A 15,202-nucleotide genomic window follows, 5' to 3' on the forward strand; every position below is an offset into this window, starting at 1 on the left:
AATACGAGGTGACGATCGAAGATCAAACATTTTCGGCTATACGTAGAATGTTTTTTTCTTTGAAAAAAAGAGGGAGAAAATGAATTTCGCCTGGAATCCGGCGAGAGAGATCGTGCGTGTGTGTGTGTGTGTGCCTGTGAATTCATGATCCGTTTCGGGACGGATGATCGTCACCAAAGCTGCGCACAACAATGGTGGACACCGCGACCGAAACGAAACGGATTCTGGTTGTTTCTTCGCGGCTCCCGTTCCCGCTTGATTAATTTAAAAGAATTGACCGGTGGCGCTTTCGGGCTCACAACAGATTGGAATATGATGGGCCATCGGTGTGGCGGCGGGAGGGGATGGAAATACATAGAAGTAGGGTGGGGATTCGAACGAAAAATTACAAATGATAATCACCGAAAATCCGGAATGCCCGCAGCAGTGCTGATGCCGGCGCCGGTGTGAACAACGACGTGACGCGCCGCTTTTATCCAATCGGCGAGTAGACCGCATTTCAGTCGTAACGCCTCGACGCTGTCGTATCGCTGAAAACAACGAACGATAGAGGGAATTAAAAAGCCGAGTCGAAAAAAAAAGATCGAGGAACCAGCGGAGGGAGAGCGAGCAGGCGAGCGAGAACGAGAGAACGGGGACGGGACGGAGACGGACAGACTCGACGAAACAACAAAGGGTCAAAGTTGAAAGGGTCGCGGGGATGACCGATAGACTCCCGCCAAACGATCAGTAACAATGGAGTTTTTTTTACCTCTTCGAGACCCAGCACTCCTTTGTTTTCGTAGTGCGAGAGCCCGTCCGCGTAGCTGCATGACATTTTGCCTCGGTGTTTGACGACGCACAGAATATACGACCCGAAACCCTGAAAGCCCGTGCGACGCTTACAATGGTTCTCTCGATCCGGTTTTTTTTTCCTCTAGCAGTAACCAGCAGTAACCAGCATCCCGACGCCGATATCAGCCAGCTCTCATGTGCCTGTACCCGCGCGCGCGACACGTAAACAATTTGTAAGTTAATGACCGCGTGCTGTTATGTTTATACGCTACGAATGACGATAAGTGATAGGAAACTCGAGATCCACCGAGAACGCATTCTCTGTTTTATAGACTGCACTGCATGCAATGAAATGGCACTTGAACAGAAAGAAGATAATAAACGTGCGGCGCGTGCGCGTTGCGCGAACCCGGAACTGGCGGCTTTAGCGTTGCGGACGCTTGAGTTTCTCGCGTACATTCAATTCATGCCACGGCCAGTCAACGCCACCCACAGTCACCTCGACACACTAAATCGACTCGGCGGCATATTCGAAAACAGAACTGCTCCCCTCTCCGGGCGCCCTCCGCATTCTTCGCGAATTGTCGTGTAAAGCGCGCGCTTTCGTTACAGCTTCTTTCATCTTTCTATCAATTACCGGTTGTCTATCGCCATTCAAACGGTATGACGCATTCTCGAAACTTTCGCGTTCCTGGATTTCTATGGAATGGTGGAGCACAGTTGGGCAAAATGTAATTTCAATTACAATTACTTGCCAATTACTGTAATTTGAAATTGCAGAAATAAAATTACAATTACATGTATTTGTAATTGGTAATTGCAGTTACTTGACGAATCACTGTAATTGTAATTGTGATCCGCAATTACCATTACTGGTTGAGCCACAGTATAATTGCAATTACCAATTACAATTACATGTAATTGTAATTTTATTTCTCCAATTTCCAAGTAATTGTAATTGGTCGTTGCAATTACAAGTAATTGTAATGGGTAGTTGCAATTACTTAACGCTAAAATGGCACTAAAAAAAGGTAATTAGATACCTACTAAATGGAAATGTCTAAAAAGAACAAACAAAAGGCATATCTTAGGAAATATTTATTATTTATTAAATCACAGCACTTAAAGAAATAGGTTCACTTGTCACTTACATTGACAATGTAGTTTTCACTAGGAAATATTTATTATTTATTATGCTTTTTGGAGGGCGGAGATAGCGCACCTGTGCAATATTTGAATCTTTTCGAATTCGCGGATGACGGAGGCAGAGCCAATGCTGAATGTGAAAAAGAAACGAAAGCTCAGTAACAAATTAGTAATTATTTTTCGCATAATTACTACTTATTCTACACCGCTATAAAGCAAACATTTTTTCGAACTGATACTGCTCTACCATCCTCAGCTCCAATTGAAAGACTTTCATCGTTTGCTTCCATGACAAACACTCCGAAAGCAAATCGATTATCCGACTCCAACTTTGAAATCAGGGTCATTTTGAAAAGTAATGGTAATCGTTTTTGTGAAATATCAAAAATAATTAGCTACAATAAATATTTAAGAAATAATAAATATTTCCTAGTTAAAACTACATTGTCAATGTAAGTGACAAGCGAACCTATTTCTTATAAGAGTTGTAATTTAATAAATAATAAATATTTTCTAACATATGCTGTTTATTTGTTCTTTTTAGACATTTCCATTGAGTAGGCATCTAATTACCTTTTTTTAGTGCAAGGGTGTCGATCGGTTTTCGAGCGAGAGTGTGGTGCACACTGGATGGTTCACACTCACACACCGCTAGACACATACAGTGGATAACAAAAGTAAGTTAACACTCATATTTTCAATAATGAAATCACGATAACAGTAATATTTATTCACTTATAAAAATAAACAAGTTGATTACATATTTAATGGTAATGTTGAAAACAAAATTTATCACGATAATCACAGTGATCTGAAGATTTATCAAGATACTGATCTTTCTATACTAAATATACAAAATTTGGTGTGCCAAAAGTAAGTTAAAGTATCGTTTAATAACACTGTCCAACACCGTTCCACAATTAAATTGTGATGGTGGTTCTTATAGAGTTTTATGCACTGATTCCGAATCTGCTTTTAATTTTTCTCCTAGACGAACATTTGGGGCCCCTACGTAGTCGCAATCGCTAGATAGAAGATCAATCTAGCGGGGGTATATCCCTATTTGGCTTACTTTTTCGTTTTCGAGGCGTAATTTGCATTATTCGGCAGCATGTAGCGGAGCCGCAAGAAGCATTGGGCGGCGCGACAGTGCTGCTACTGTCAAGAGACATACACTTTCTTAAATATCGAGAGATGTAGGGTTCTTATAGAAAAAGTTGGAGGCAACCCCGCTGGCAGGGATACATACAATGTCAATGCAACGTTTATTATGTTAAACCATACGTATTTAAACACACAGTTTGTCAGATACAGAAATACAAAAGCGAGGGTTCTGCGACGATACACTTCCGGTTCGAACGCTGATATCTGTTTCTCACATTCAGTGTGGCATTGTATTTATCGCAACTCTAAAAGGCGGGAGAGATAGAGAGATTTTCGACCTTTTGTGTGTGAATATTGGAAAACTTGCATATTAAACTAATTCGATTCTGCGAATTCTCACAGTAACACCCAAGAAGAGGACTATACTTTGGAACGGCAAACAAGTCGTGCGTTATGGGACATCGCGGGGAGTTGAACGTTGAACGTAGTAACGTGCACTGTGAATTTGCGCTAACTACTTACGGCAACCTGGCCTCAGAACGTACCAATACGTTTCTTCTCTACGTAGTGGTCCGGTGGGCGCATGCTCCACATTTTGACGATATCAAAAACTCTAAAGTACATACATATTATAAAGTGTCTCCGAAATTTTAATATGGTCATCTCTACACTCTACTCTAATACTCTTATAATTAAATCCTGATCTAGCCGTATCAACTGCATGGACCATTTTCTCAGTGGTTCGTTGCAGCTGGAGCATAGACGCCTGCGCCTGAAATGACGAAAGATTCTAACGCAAACGCGATTCTTTTGCTGCGCAACGCTAATTCAACGAACACAGATCCAAAAGATCACTTTATATTTTGAACAGAACAACTATGCAAACTTTACTCTTATCAAATTGGAATATCTTAAAATTGCTTCAAGTAGAGGTAAAAATGGAAAAGGGAATCGCGACTATTTCATTCGCAACGCTACATATTGAATACAATGGAAATTAAAGTTAATTGAATATACTTAATCGAAGTGAATGGAAATCACGAGTATCTCCGCAACGCTAACTTATTTGATCTCTGTTCAAAAGCTTAATGCAACACGCGCGTGGTTTTTTCGCAACGGTACTGCAAATCGCACGTAACATCGTTCCTCTTATCAAAAGTTTTAAGCTATAACTTAAAGTAGTGGGATTTCTGAAAATTCCGCAGGAGGATCTTATCGGACGCCATTTTCTTTCCGTTTGAGGGCTCGTCGATAATGGCGGTCGTTATTTGGACCACAACAGCTTTTATCGACTTCGTTGTTCGGGCAGGTTATGGTTTTGAAATGATGCAAATATTATCGGAGCTAGTATCTGTTTGCAACAGGATTGTTGAGTTTACACGGGTTGAGTTACAACCTCTAAATGTATTTATACATATATATAGTATATGTGTACATATATATATATGTATACATATAAATGTTGGATTGCCGGTAACACTCCGGCAGTCCAAATGCAAAAACGAATTTAGTTTTGTGTGAGAATCACTGGCTTTAACAGTAACCAGATGTCAGCGGACCCATGGGCCTGTGATTTCTCTACATACCTATTGCCTGGGAAAAAGACAGAGCGCAGGCCTGGTCCTTTATTTCAAGTGGACAAGGGACTTTTCCACGTTGCCTTTTTCGCCTCTCCCAGCCTCTCCTCACTTCGAGTTTAGCTTTCAACGCGATACGACGTCCTTCCAAGCTCGGTTAAATAAAACAGTTTTAACAGTATACGCTGTTTTCGTTTAATCTACATATAACCCATTTCCAATAATAAATACAATTGATCTCACTATGTAAAGGTCCCTGCGGAACCACCGATTAGTATAGTAGTATGTCGTCAGTAGCGGAACTTTTAGCGATGTTGATATTTCAGATCACTGTTAGAACATATGGCACAGACTGAAGATTTAAGTATATGTATATGATCAGATTTGGTCTAATTCTCTAATTGTAAGTTTGAAATGCATTACAGCTTGCAACATCAACCACTAGATGGTCATAAGTATTTCGTAAATGGAAATGGAAGCGTGCATGGTGTCACCGAAGTTAACCTAAACTCCTATATTTTTATAATAGAAATTCTGATTGTCCCTTGAGATTTTAGAAGTTGTTATTTTTGTAACATACAATCATGACTCGGGTTAAAATAGGTAAATAATTTTTCTTAATATTCATATGAATTAACATTTCACATTCATGTACGATTTTACTTTTAGAGTATGAACAAAGTAAGGAGGAGCGGATGATGATGACAATTGGTGAAATTATACAAGAATTGTTGAAGGCGCACGCAGCGAATAGGGATGTGGACCTAAACAAATTAAAAACTCGAATATCTTCCAAGAATGGTTTGCAGACATCGCCTAGATTGGTCGACATTATTGCAGCTGTGCCTGCGGAAGCAAGGAATATACTATTACCAAAATTGAAAGCTAAACCTATTCGAACTGCTAGCGGAGTTAGTACTATAAAAGATGAAACCTTGTCTAGCAAATTATCGCGAAAGATACATTGAATCTTTTGGCTTCTGCAGATAGCTGTTGTGGCTGTAATGTGCAAGCCGCACAGGTGTCCTCATATTAATATGACAGGAAACATTTGTGTGTATTGTCCCGGCGGTCCTGACTCCGATTTCGAATACTCGACACAGTCGTACACTGGTTACGAGCCCACGTCCATGAGGGCCATTCGTGCAAGGTATAATCCGTTACTGCAAACAAGGCATCGTATCGAACAGGTGAATGCAAAATTCTACAAGCAACTCCTCCACAAGTGCTAACACCAAATTTTGTTATAGTTAAAACAATTAGGACACAATGTAGATAAAATTGAATTTATTGTGATGGGGGGAACCTTTATGTCCCTGCCAGAGGAGTATAGAGACTACTTCATTCGAAATTTGCACGACGCGTTATCTGGACACGTTAGCAGCAATGTCGAAGAAGCAGTGAAATACTCTGAAAGGAGTCGAACCAAGTGCATAGGTATTACCATAGAAACTCGTCCCGATTATTGCCTGAAGAAACATCTGTCGGACATGTTGAACTACGGGTATCTATCAGAGTCGTATCATAGAAGGAAACGATTAAACAACGTATTTTGAAAATATGATTTTTACAGGTGTACCCGCTTGGAGATTGGTGTGCAATCCGTATACGAAGATGTAGCACGCGATACGAACAGAGGACACACAGTGCGCGCGGTGTGCGAGAGTTTCCAAATGTCGAAAGACGCTGGCTTTAAAGTAATAGCACACATGATGCCAGATTTACCGAATGTAGATATGGAGAGGGACATTAATCAATTTATCGTGAGTCGCATTTTTCTGTAATCTTCGATTCTTTTTTTCTTTTGAATGTTTCTCAAGTTTCGTCAATTTTCAGGAATTTTTCGCAAACCCAGCGTTCAGAGCGGACGGTCTAAAGATTTATCCAACGCTGGTTATTCGCGGTACAGGATTGTACGAGCTTTGGAAAACTGGAAGGTACAAAAGCTACCCGCCCAGTGATCTGATAGATCTTATAGCTCGCATATTGGCCCTCATTCCGCCTTGGACTCGCGTCTATCGTGTGCAAAGGGATATACCGATGCCTTTAGTGAGGTATGAATATATCAAAATCACACAGAGGGCACAGATAGCTGTTCTGCAGGTTCATCAATGTTTAATAAAATATTTATTTAATACATAGTTCAGGGGTAGAACGCGGAAATATACGTGAACTGGCGCTGGCAAGAATGAAAGATTGGGGAACAGACTGTCGAGACGTAAGAACGCGAGAAGTGGGTATCCAAGAAATTCACCATCAGGTGCTTCCCTACGAGGTAGAGCTGATTCGTCGTGATTATGTCGCCAACGGTGGCTGGGAAACGTTCCTATCGTACGAAGATCCTACACAGGATATTTTGGTCGGTCTGCTAAGATTGAGAAAATGTTCCAGCGAAACCTTCAGGTAAATCGTCGATTCAACGTGTTGTTTAACGATTCTATTAATTATTTATATTTTATAGGCCAGAACTAAAAGACAGGTGCTCGATTGTGAGAGAACTTCATGTGTACGGTAGCGTGGTCCCGGTAAACGCCCGAGATCCTACCAAGTTTCAGCATCAAGGATTCGGTATGCTTTTGATGGAAGAGGCGGAGCGCATTGCGAGGGAGGAACATCAATCCGAGAAGATCGCTGTCATCTCTGGTATAAAAATAACTATACTCGGTCCAACAAGACAAGTCAGTGTAGATCAACAAAATACCAGCATACGCGTCCTTTGCTAACTATCTGAGAAATGTAACTTCAACTCTGTTGCACTGGCGTTTGTTTACCATTGCTAACTCGACTTGTTGGGCGAAGTAGATCGTATAGATATCCTATTAGTTGGTCAGCTATGTATTAAAATCTTTTCGTAGGTGTCGGGACGAGGAACTACTACAGAAAAATGGGCTACGAACTCGATGGACCGTACATGTCTAAAATGTTAATAGATTGCAAATAAACGGTGATTGATAATTGTACAATGGAATTGCGCGTCATTATTTCAACCGTGTCTCGAACGTTAAAAGAACTTGCAGGTGGATTTTGTCTCAAATCTTTATTTCTTGGAACAATCTAAAAAATATTAGAGTAAAGAGAAAAAAATACAGCGCATTATTTTGCGGCGGTCACCGGTGACCGATATCTATCAACTCTAAGAAACAGGACTATTCTCAACTTACTATTTTGCATAAAAATCCGCAGTTTAGTAAATAATTAGTGTTGAACGAATTGTCATTATCAGGAATAGTAACGTTTATAGAAAATCGTCTAGCCTCGATAATTGCGATCTATCGAAGGTGGACAATTCGATCGGGTGATAAAGGAATAATAGCATAAGAGCCATGGGATCATGGGATATGGGATCCCCCACCTTTCCTTGCGCCACCTGCTGTCACGAGCCGGAGAGAGTAAACAAAAGCGAGTCGCATTGGTCGCATTCGTGTTCGTGACACCGCTGTCGATCAGTGAATGTTATTGCTTGCGCTTGAACGGTTCCTGTTTTGTGATGTGTGTTGTTTCAAATACGTCTCGGTCACGGACGCGCGATTCGGCAGGAACGAAGTACCGCGTGTGTGCAGCAGCGTCTGACATTTTCGCGACCGGGACGACGATGTCGAGCAAGGAATGGGTCGGTGAACGCTAGAGGACATTTTGGGCGAATCAAGGCGGCTCCTTGACAGACGAAAGGGACGAAGAAGTGTCCTGGCGCCAAACCGTGTCAAGGTAAGCGAATTATTTGCATCGGAAAACGCCGATTTGTATTTAGGTTAGGTTCCTTCGGCTGGCACTCGTTGCGCTCGAGATCCTCTATCCCTGTGCGACATAACATATCTCGCTCCTCGAGAACAGAGCTCCTTGACCGGCGATTTTGAAATTTCGCTTCGGCTCTACAGTCGACCAGGCACGATGGCGTTCGATTGACAGCGAACAGTTCGGTTGAGAAACTCGCCGTTTTCGGTGGTTGCACAGTGCACACGATTTTCGAACGCATGCACTGCACAAGGATATCCGTGTTATGTAAACAAAAAGAGAAACTCCTCCGACATTTATAATCGCGGTACACGTAATCCTGCGCCGTAACTGGTTCTGACATGTTCCTCTCGCAGTTCCTTGATTTATCGAGGTGCTCTGACCTTGTCCGTGCATTCGCACCTCGACGCGCTTCCCAAAAATTGCGTCGACTGTGATAATGCAATTAACATTTCTCGACGAGGTCTGTAATCCGCGCTTACATCGTCGAATGGATCAAATTGATGCTTACACACTGGGCTTTGCCAACGTAAGCTCGGTTATGTTTCGTCGAGCCAGCAAAATTTCTCAGTCGATATAATTGTCTTGTTTTGCTGTGCCTTTGTGCCCGCTAGAACGATCAAGGTATGCAAAGTCATCGAAATCCGACACGGCATACATATGATAATAAGAGATTCGCAAATCTTTACTTTGAGAAAAATGATAAAATCTTTTATCAGAGAACCGATGTTTCGATAATTAATTCTTGCATATCGGAGGAACGTCAGACTTCTAGGAAGCACATTATCTACCGAGCAATAGAACAGATATATATCAAGAAAGGTGCAGATTTTCAAGGACTTCCGTTCGAAGACGATCCACGGTGTTTCAGTCTGTGTCGTCGTGTAGGCAAATTGGAAATGTACCCGAAGAAACGAGCGTGTTATATCACGGCTCAATTCGACAAAATCCAGAACAACGAATTATCGGCGGGTTGCGCAATTCTAATTGCCGATCGAAAATCACGATAAGCGGTGCGTTCGCACACGATAACCATCGGGGCAACACGTCACGTCCTCCCTCGTGCGTATCGTGGCGAATCCGCGCTCGGGTGCACGCCTCCCTGTGTTTCGCGATGATTTTGGCTCGGCGCTGGCGATATATGTATATTCGCAAAGTGGCCGCGAGTCATGAATTCGTCTCTGACCGGCCAATTGGATGACTCGCGATCTATAGTAAATATCCGGCTACTATTATTAAGTTTGTCCTTAACGATCGTTACGGGTATCGTCTCGCAACCATTAGCTCCCGTCGTACGAATGGCACCGGAGCGGTTCGCGGACTTCGCGAAGTTGTCGGGTCGTGATCTTGTGACGGGTTGTGTGTGTTTGCGTCACTCGCGCTAAGTGCCTTCAGGATTCGCGCGGGCAAAACCTACGGAATAGCCGATTATCCTGACTTCGATCCAGCATCGCAAACTGTCCCGGTCAGTATGTATGTATAAACTTCAGACGCGAAAATAGTTCTAGAATTGCGCGACGGTCACCGGTGACCGACACCCTAAAACACTGTTCGCTGATCACGGATCAGAAATATCGTTACCAACTATTAACGACACTCAATTTCATAATAATCGGCGATGTATCGTAAAGATCTATCGACACCGTGACGGGCATCCCTGCACGATAAATAGTTGCTTCGATTCGTGCCGGTCGCCTGTACACCGGTCAAGGAAACAGGATCTATGTAAATGAATCTTTTCTTTCCAATAGAACACACACGATATTGAAACTGGATTAATAAAATTCGGGAAGATTTTTTTTATTAATTTTGCAACCAGAGATGCGTTATAATTTCGAGCGGTTTTTGCTGTACGCGCAACTGCAGGCTCGAATCTCTGCCGCACAAATCGGCTCTCAGCATTAGGCTCGTATTTCTGGATAACGTTGCCGCGCTCGTCGATTTGTTAAAGTTTCGAATTATTATTAATTATAATTTTTCACGCGACCGCGGCTCGCACACCGTATTCAGAAAAATAAGTGCCGCTCGAGTGTGGCACTCGATACTTGTCGCAGGCGCGATCGTTTGCACTCGTATTACCGCCGCCACTGTTTATTCAAATAATACGGTTAGGCCACACAACGACGACGATGCTTGTACACCGGGAATTCCTAGTATCGGATTCGTGCGACTGTATTACGCCAGATAAGGGATCGATACGTCCGCGCGACGATTTTAAAAGCGGAACAGTGTAGGGCAATTAGGTTCAAGCGCGTTCGCATACCTCTTCTCCCAAATATGTAAATAGTACACCGACAATCTAATAACTAAGCGTATTGACACTGGCTGCGGGGCAGGAGGGGGTCGTCGTCTCTCGTACTCTTGTAATATCCGCGAAAACCGAAAGATGGCGGTCACTTAGGTAACCGTCATTTTTCATGTCCTCTCGTAACAAGATTCTAAAGAGGAAAAGAACCTCCTTTTCTCATGCTTATTCCCGTGCTTCCTGGCGAGCTTTTTTATCTGTTGAAGACAGTCTGAACGCGGACATTTACCGGAAAAATACTCTTTCAGAATGTCTTGAATCGTGCTCATATATCTTAAAACAAAGGACTATGGCTCCTTGAACTGTAATGTTGTTTCTTTCATAGATTCTAATTACCATATTTAGACACGTGTTTGGAATACGTGTAATACACATAACGTTGGAAATACAGGGATCTGTCCTTTGTTTAAAACATTTTATGACACCGGGTAAATCCTTAAACTTAAAAAAAACTTAATTGTCTTGTTATTGATCAGCGTTCAAGGTCATCGACGAGCTCCGGAATAATAATTGAAACATTAATATGTCTATTTACGAAGTCGAGAGATCAGCCGAGTGGAGGCTAATTACCAGCAGTTTGCTCGGTTTACTTTTTTTTGTGGTCGTCTCTACGTTGCACCGCGAGCGCCCGCGCGCGCACTAGAATTTGCATCTTTGTTCGCCGAAGTAGCACGTTGCCGGGAATGCGCGGTGTTATGCCCGTACGCCTACATGCCATGCCAGATAAGACGTCGACATGTGCAACGAACATTGTCGGAAAGTGGGACACTCCTGGTTGACCATGAATTTCTTGTTAAGCCTCGCGAATTTATGCTCGAGCGTGGTATATCGTGTTGCGCGGAATCTAGATGGAACTAATCTGAGATTAATCGGAAACGACTCGCGCGATGCTATCCGGCCGCCATATTCACGCCGTTTCGCCACCAATTAAAACCGAGCGTGTTAACAATAAGACTAATCGTCGGAAACGTACGTACACATACTTCTGAATGAACGCTTTCTGGAAATGTGGGAGACGGAGTTGGCCGCCTTTACTTAACCATCGGATTTTCTGGAATTTTTGAGTGTTGAAAATGTAGGTTTTGTCGGCGAACCGGTTGAGAGCCGCTGCGCTAAGTAAATCCAAAGATCGATGGACGCTGTCCAATTGTTCGACACAGATCGATACGCATCGATACATCGGCGAAACTCAATTCCGTGACGAAATTGGATCGTCGCGTTGATTGTTCGTTGTGCAAAGTTATCGGTACTTTGTCGTGTATGTACATATATTGCGCGGCGACGAAACCGCTGTTCCGTCGTGACATTGGAATTCCTTGAACGCGCTTATGCTCCTTTTTGCGAGCGTATAGCTGCCCAATGGGTGCCGCGGAACTATGCGGGACGATTCCATTCAATCATAAATTCCGACTCGTCTACGAGCCGAGCTCGATACACACATGCCTGCGAAAAAATCAATTTTTACTCTTCCATGAATAGTAATCGATCAACCATCGCTATCGTTAGAAACAATTTCTTTGGTGGATGTCATCGTGTAACGTAAAGCTCCATCCTACGAGGAATGGAGAAGAATAATATGTATTCGGATTTCTCGGGTCCAAAATGTTGGAGTGTCTCTTGCAGTCTTGCAGTACCTGCAACAACGGTTGCAAGTTTCAACAAACACGGCGGAGAATATTTTCGTGGAGGTGCAGGAGCACGAGCACGTAGCTGCATGTAATCTCGCGTGACATATTTTAATCGCCATAAGTTACGCCTCGGGTGGTTAACGCGCGCGCCGAGGATAAATTGCGCGGGCCTCTGCTCTCGCTTCTGGGTCTCGTAAAAAATTATTTAATAAAACCGGAACGCGAAAGCACGCCGACGTTAATCCGCCAAAAACGGACGAGAATGCCGCGAAATTGGTCGCGACGTTCAACGGCCGTCTCCCTTTAAATTTTAAAAGGAACAGGAACACACCGAAGCCGGCTAAAAATATTGGACGGGCTAAAGAGGTAGGGGATGCGAGAGTGCTTTCTTTAAGCTGATGGGCTATTTCAGCGCTGGGGATATATGTATCTTGCAAATTCCTCTTTTATCTGCAAACTAAAATTGTTCATGTTTCGTGTACAGGCTGTTTAAACGAACGTCTCCGATTATCTGTGATTTTTCAGAGTATCATCGTTCGAATACAACTTGCATGTAATGGATGGTGACAGTGTCTTCTAGTGCAAATGCACTCGTATCGCACGCGCTTAGGCTCGCTCGAAGGGAACGGAAGTTCGATTGGACGTGATCTCGAAATATGTCCAACGATCCCGAGGACGCGGCCACGTAATCGGTAATTCCGATTGCCTCCTCCTCTGATTAGCCTAAGCCCCTCTGCGCGGCGTGCGTTGCATCGCACAGAATACGCCAAGGGCCAAGAGTCAACTGTGCAATTGACCAGGCAGACGTGCGTTTCCGAGAAATGTCCTTCGAGTTATGGAACAAATGTCGTCTCCGACGGCTTCAGATTCCAACGAACCAGTCTCGCGCCGGTCATACATTTTGTTTGCCGCATCCTGGACAATCCACAATTCTATTCGTCGAACAGATTGAGCACTGAAACTGATACAATCGGTGTAAAACCTCCATTGACCTCAAAGAAGTAGAAAAGTAGAAAAGTAGAAAAGTAGAAAAGTTACCCTCTCTCTGCCAGTACCGGATGCACGCGTCACGTCACGTGTCGTGTCCGATCCGTGGGGGAATAGCGTCGTAGAGGGGGAAGGTTGTACGGGCCCGTACGGGCCTGTGCGGGCCTACGTGTGTCCGCACGATTATTTTCACGTTTTCATCGACTGCGTTTCCAACGATGCAGTTCATTTTTCTAGAGCTAAGCTTTCAGAGAAGATTATCCGTGAGCATACACGTGTTCGAGCGTATGCTAGGGCGCTCAGATGCCGCAAAGAACGGGTTCTAGAACCAATTAGCCCGTTCTAGCGTGGCATTATTCGCCGCAGGACGAAAACTCGAGAGCCGGGTTGCCGCGGCGCGATCGATTGGCCGCGCGTTTCAGACGATAATAAATATTGTTCGGCCCCGGTTTACGCGTCGATCACAGCTTTTCGACAATGAAACGCATCCCTCGAAAATAGAATCACGTAGCCGCGTGGGTGGGTGCATAGTGCGCGTTATGTAACCGGTGCACGTGTACAACGGATGTCGATACGAGGGAAACTTCACCGCTCCGAAGAGCAATCGTGTCCCGACTCCCGGTGGATCGCACGTGGAACATTTTGGCACCGAACCGATGTGACAAACGATTTCGCCGAACACACACAAACTGCTGGGCAACGCGTTGACTCACCAGCCTCGCGATTTATTTCCGAGATCTTGCCATTCGACGCGACGCGGGAAAACGCGACAATTTAGAGGGGGGGTTTGAAATTTGAATAACGAGTGTATTTCTTTTTACGAAACTTTTTGTCAAATTTGAATTGGTATCGTCTCACGTGACGCGTATTTGTCATTAATCGAACTGTGCAAGGAGGGATACAAACACCACCAAAAAAATCTGCTTAAGAAACGAACATAGCTGACACATGTCATTTATCACGACGAAGATGAATCTTTAGAGACGATCGAGGAACTGCGTCATCGATGCACGACCAACACATATGGCAATCAACGTATCGATAATTACAGGAAAAAACTGTCTTAGATTCTAGAAATAGATTGTTTAGAGATTATTATTATTCGAAATAAATTGAATGGCGGAGGCCCAACGATTTTTCGGATTTTTACGGGCATGTCCCACCTGTTCCCTTATCAGCGCAGCGCGTGTGGTTTCTAACAGCGTCGTGCGTCTAATTGCCGTTGTTTTTACGCGTGTTGCCAGCTGACGCGAACGAGCAAAACACGCAACGCGACGCTGTAACGACGGGAACGTGTTTCGTCTTCTTTCCCTTCGTTTTCTTCTGGCTTCTTTTTCCTCTTGTTGTTTTCGAGTTAGAACTTGTCCCCGCGTGTTATCATACGTCGGTCCTCTCGAGTGCACGCCATTAGAAGACAGCACTCGACGGTACTTGCTCGGCTTCGAACGAGGACGCGGGAGAAGAAGAGGGTTTCTCGTGGACACGGAACTCCGCGGGCTCTAGGCACCCCGATAACCAGATCCGGGGAAAAGAAAACAACTGGGACGAGCTGAAAACTACTGGCTCAGTTAATATTACCGAGACGATTCCGAGTGGCATTTTTAATTTTCCATATTTCAGAATTCTTTCTCAGATAACTGATTCCACACACTTTAAATCAGAACAACTTTTTTTATGAATGGACCAAACGACTTCAACTTCTCTGTGGGGCTAGAAGAATTAGTTTAGTAAATGATGTGTAAAAACTATGTTGAACAAATTCATTTGGACGGAATTGTGAAAAACAATAGTAAAAATTGATTTTTACAACTTTTTTTACCTGGGCCAATAACGAAAATTCAAAAGATGTGTCTGGTCAACTACTGTAAATTATATACGCTCTGAAAATTTCATTGAAATTAGTTAATTGGTTTGCGAATTACTAACGATCAAAAGTGGTATAAATTGCA

General features: G+C 43.4%; 3 protein-coding genes across 4 annotated transcripts in view; 2 read left to right on the top strand and 1 right to left on the bottom strand.

Moving 5' to 3' along the window:
* Sirt6 (sirtuin 6) overlaps window positions 1-887 on the bottom strand; it is a 4,688-nt gene extending 3,801 nt beyond the window's left edge. Inside the window, exons 1-2 of the mRNA XM_076422646.1 lie at window positions 752-887; window positions 403-530 (exon numbers count right to left, since the gene is read on the bottom strand). Coding sequence (XP_076278761.1) covers window positions 403-530; window positions 752-817 — 194 coding nt within the window. The 5' untranslated portion in view covers window positions 818-887. The remainder of the gene's footprint in view (window positions 1-402; window positions 531-751) is intronic.
* Elp3 (elongator complex protein 3) lies at window positions 869-7,569 on the top strand. The gene is made up of 11 exons (XM_076422434.1): window positions 869-1,007; window positions 2,504-2,597; window positions 5,027-5,204; window positions 5,271-5,512; window positions 5,588-5,791; window positions 5,852-6,105; window positions 6,175-6,364; window positions 6,438-6,655; window positions 6,744-7,004; window positions 7,063-7,244; window positions 7,457-7,569. Exons 3-11 carry the CDS (start codon window positions 5,186-5,188, stop codon window positions 7,540-7,542), a joined length of 1,656 nt encoding a protein of 551 aa, XP_076278549.1. The 5' UTR covers window positions 869-1,007; window positions 2,504-2,597; window positions 5,027-5,185; the 3' UTR covers window positions 7,543-7,569.
* Window positions 7,570-7,978: 409 nt separating this feature from the next.
* Plx (PTB_TBC1D1_like and TBC domain-containing protein plx) overlaps window positions 7,979-15,202 on the top strand; it is a 49,624-nt gene continuing 42,400 nt past the window's right edge. Inside the window, exon 1 of one of the 2 annotated variants that reach the window (XM_076422308.1) lies at window positions 7,979-8,306. The gene's annotated coding sequence lies outside the window, so the exon portion shown is untranslated. Of the gene's footprint in view, window positions 8,307-8,328; window positions 9,799-15,202 lie in introns of those variants that run through there. The other variant, XM_076422319.1, reaches the window with a different exon arrangement.

Source organism: Lasioglossum baleicum, chromosome 1 (assembly GCF_051020765.1).
Source record: "Lasioglossum baleicum chromosome 1, iyLasBale1, whole genome shotgun sequence".
Taxonomy (NCBI): domain Eukaryota; kingdom Metazoa; phylum Arthropoda; class Insecta; order Hymenoptera; family Halictidae; genus Lasioglossum; species Lasioglossum baleicum.